The 4,055-nt window shown below is 42.0% G+C and overlaps 1 protein-coding gene across 1 annotated transcript; it reads left to right on the top strand.

Annotated features, from left to right (window-relative positions):
* Positions 1-223: 223 nt before the first annotated feature.
* LOC145219148 (uncharacterized) lies at positions 224-4,055 on the top strand. Its single transcript, XM_080086541.1, has 3 exons — positions 224-1,788; positions 1,854-1,967; positions 2,580-4,055. The coding sequence occupies exons 1-3, from the start codon at positions 897-899 to the stop codon at positions 2,981-2,983; spliced, it is 1,410 nt and encodes a 469-aa protein (XP_079942667.1). The 5' UTR covers positions 224-896; the 3' UTR covers positions 2,984-4,055.

The raw sequence follows: 4,055 nt of genomic DNA, 5'->3' as shown, positions 1-4,055 counted from the left end.
TCGTGTCATAACTGTTTTGAATGCTTTAATTCCTGGGTCCTTTCCTTTGTATGCTGGGCCATAAATCACAGGCGAGCCGCCCTGAGAGAAAGCTAATCATTGACGGCACTGCTAGGCATACGAGACCCGTCGTAGTTTGCGTTTTATGGCAAAGAGATGATCAGTTGACTGATGAGCAGCACAGCAGAAGCAGCATCACTCATAAGCAACAGGTCCGACAAAGAGTCGCTCATTTCTTGTCAGTTATGCGTCTCCGTAAATAATGGATTCGAAAACAGTTTTTTTGCATTGAAGGAGCAGTACTGAAGGCAGATAGAGAATATACTTGCTTAGCAGTGTAGTTTATTATGCAGCTAAATAGCTCTTTACGAGGTGTCGATACAGTGGCTCCACGATAATAGATCGGACATTGGTTCCTTTGCGAGATATTTATGAGCAGTAAACGTCCTAATGCTTGTACAGATTAACTGCAGCATGAGTGGGCAGGTGACAAAACGACGTAATAAAGTCGGTTATAATAAAAAATATACGACGGATAGTTTTCAGGTAGCAACAGATTACAGCATTCGCGGCAAGATATTTCTGCCAAAAACTGCTTATATTTGGCAGTTTACAGCTCGCATCACTATAGCTGTTGTCGGATTTATTGGGCTCGATTCACCGTAAACTAAAATATACGACTGTGTTAAATCTGTTTTACAAGATCGTTTTGGCGAATTTATGCCGCGTGTGCGAATTTAACACGTTCTAAGTGATTGTAAACGCATATCTCTTTAAGGGCGTAACAGAATTTTAAAATCATCATAATATACCAATGATTTAACTTACAGGTGTTTACATTATATATTATAACTTGTCGGATAAAAGGTGTCTCATCACGTTGCTCGTATCCACCAATGACAGCGCAAAGCGATTCAACGGGGAATTACCACTTAAACATGAATTTTGTTGTCAGCGACGGGAACCCTCATCCTGCCCCATCATTGCCCCCAAATATCATTTCAATTGAACATTCGGCTCCTCCTCCCTTACAGATGGACTCCACAAAGGTATATTCCCCTTCAGATGGGTATTTGGGGCGATCAAGGCTTCCTAGTGACGCTGAGCTAGGACACATTGCAAGTCACCAGTACCAACGTAGGGAAGATATTCACCACTGGTCTGAACAGCCGAAATATTCCACGGCTCTGCCAACAACCGACACCCGTCATAAGGATCAAATTTCGGTGCAACATTTGCAAAGGGAGGTGAAGCATATTAAACCAGAAGCCCACCAGCCTTGGAAAAACCACACTTCCGTACCTATTTCCTTTGGCGAGAACGTGCCTTCATACATTCCGGAAATACACCGGAAAGTAAGCAACTCCCAGTCTGTAGATGGCGCCGATTCAACAGGGGAGCTGCGCGTCTCGCCCAAGTCCCTCGCTTCAGTGAGCCAAAGCGACCAGGAAAATGGCCGACATCAGCCGACGTCGGGCGTCGATGAGATCACGCGGCGGGTTTTGCAGCAACCGATCCCGGTCAAGACCGACATGTCGAGCCCGATCCATCCCGCATTTTCGACAGTCGGCAAACCGGCGCAAGATCACGGTGCTGGGTACTACACAAACGATTTAAAATCCCGCATAACTTCACAGGGTTTGTACGGTAATGTTGGAAACACGGATCATTCAAGGTATTCAGTTTCACATACCCCAGCCAGCCACGAATACCATCAGTTTGACTCGATCAGTCAAGCCACAGCGGTTGCTACCAGTCATTCCACAGACGGCTTGTACTTCGGAACTGGTAAGTCAAACTTCTCATCTGGAAGCCGAATATTTTGGCGGAAAAGTAATAAGTTTTTTTTGCAGTGGACCACTACGGTGCGCCAATCCACCAATACCCCCATTTTTATTACCCACATTATCACCACCAAACCGGTCTTCACGCTCCATCAGCTGATTTTACGCCGTTCTCTTCTCAAGGTTGGTTTGAAGAGTTTTTTTATTGTGTCATGTAATAAATCCTGATTGCTTTGGTAAACATATATAAAGCAACATGTCTTCAATTCGCATAAAATCGGCCCTTACCGAAAACTATAGTCATAAATAAAAGGGCGGGCACCCATGCTTTAATATTGTGTTTGGACGTCCGATATTTAAAATGTAATTTTGTATTATGTCTTTTTTGATACTCCAGATATTTTACAAAAAGGGTTGTTGTTTGCCAGGGGATGTGTGACAGTTTTGAAAACACTTAAGGAAATATATTTCAAATGTCATACGAGTGTTGCACCTAACGTATAGCACAAAATGTAAAAATCACTATCTTCTTCCTTCACTATGACACTATGGTAATTTTGTCACAAAACGCATAATAATTTCAGTTAACTTGTGGAACACACACTTCTAGTAGCACAAGTGTAGGTGCTTTTCATAAAAATGTCAAAAAATGTCTTTTAATTTCCTCTCTTTGGCCCAGCAAAAGTTTAAACCCCGTCAAAAACGAACGCATTATAATTCACGTGGAAACACATCTCAAGCATAGTGTACAAGCCCATAAATGTACAAATAGTGACATAATATTATTTTCTTCAGTCGCTCCTCACGACCCAGTGGCCCTAGTCAACCAGCCATATCACCACCACCATCCACCTTACGGCCCCGGCGTTCCGTCTCAGCATTACTCCCCTGATATGACGACGATCGGCCGCACCGGTCACCAGCGTCGCCGCCGCCGCCCGTACACCAAGTACCAGTTAGCTGAATTGGAAAGGGAATTCGCTATGAACGAGTTCATCAGCAGGGAAATGCGAGAGGCAATAGCCCATAGGGTTAACTTAAGCGACCGACAAGTCAAGATTTGGTTTCAAAATCGTCGCATGAAGAAGAAAAGGATGTTGAACCGCGGGGAACTTGGCGGCGAAGATGAGGACGAAGACAAGTTAGCGAACGACGAAGAGACCGACGAACGCCGAGAACTGACTTTTATTAGTCCCTGACGTTTTAACTACTTCCTGACATGACGGGTTGTCAAGCCCTATTGTGTGGGAACAAGCATGCTGGACACGTTGATGAGATGGAAAACGTGTATTGTGTGAAAACCTCGCGTTTTGCACAGTTTTTTTTACAAGTGCTACTGGTCGGCGACTAAAGGCTCTTTGCATGTGCGACTGTACACGCCTAAAACACCTAACATTTAACAGTACAGACATAGTAGGCCCATTCAAAGCGTTATCCTAAATCAGTCTGTCGCTCAAGCATTCCCATATGGCAAGACACATGCTGTATGTTAATCTGAACAGTAGAGGTATTGATTTTGAAAAAGTTCTCTTTGTATTATGTAAAAAAAGTCGTTAAGGCTCGTTAAAAGACTGAACATTTGGTCCAGGTTATTTACCCATACACTACAACAAAGATTGGGATATTATTTAGAAAAATTGGTAATTAAAATACAAGTGAATATTTTTAACAAAGCATAACGGTTTAAAATACTTCTGTCATTAAAAATATTTTTGTCAGGACACCACAATATGTCGAAACGCTAAAACCAGGTTTCCTTCTAATTTATTGCCCTCTCTGTTCTTTATCCGACTTTTATAAAGCCACAATTGTACGCCAAAGGCTGGAAATACAGTTATGCTTGAAGTCTAAAGCTAAAAAGTGCATCAAACAGCCTTGGAGCAGTCGCCATTTTACTTTTATTTGTATTTCAGACACCGTTTAGGACTAGTTTTATATTCCTATCTGTCAACACAGCTTTTGTTCCGTTACAGCGTCGTTTTTTTCTTATTTTTTGCTGTTTTTTATCCAATTATTGCATACTGGCATTTCACGGTTGAATCAAACCATCGTTAAGTTAAAAACAGATGATCGTCCATTTATATATTTATAGTCTTTTCAACGCTGTTACATATATTGCATAATAGTTCGAGTTTTCATTGGAGTTAGTGGCCCATGTTTTTTGGGCTTATTCATCTCTCTGGGCTCACACTGCCTGTAATTCGGTTTCGTTTTGCTTTATTTGTCATTTTTTCTTATATTTTGATAATAAAACGCCTAAGCGCTACGCCA

The sequence above is a fragment of the Phallusia mammillata genome, chromosome 3 (genome assembly GCF_965637545.1).
Source record: "Phallusia mammillata chromosome 3, kaPhaMamm4.hap1.1, whole genome shotgun sequence".
NCBI lineage: Eukaryota > Metazoa > Chordata > Ascidiacea > Phlebobranchia > Ascidiidae > Phallusia > Phallusia mammillata.
This window is presented reverse-complemented; position numbering and strand designations above follow the sequence as displayed.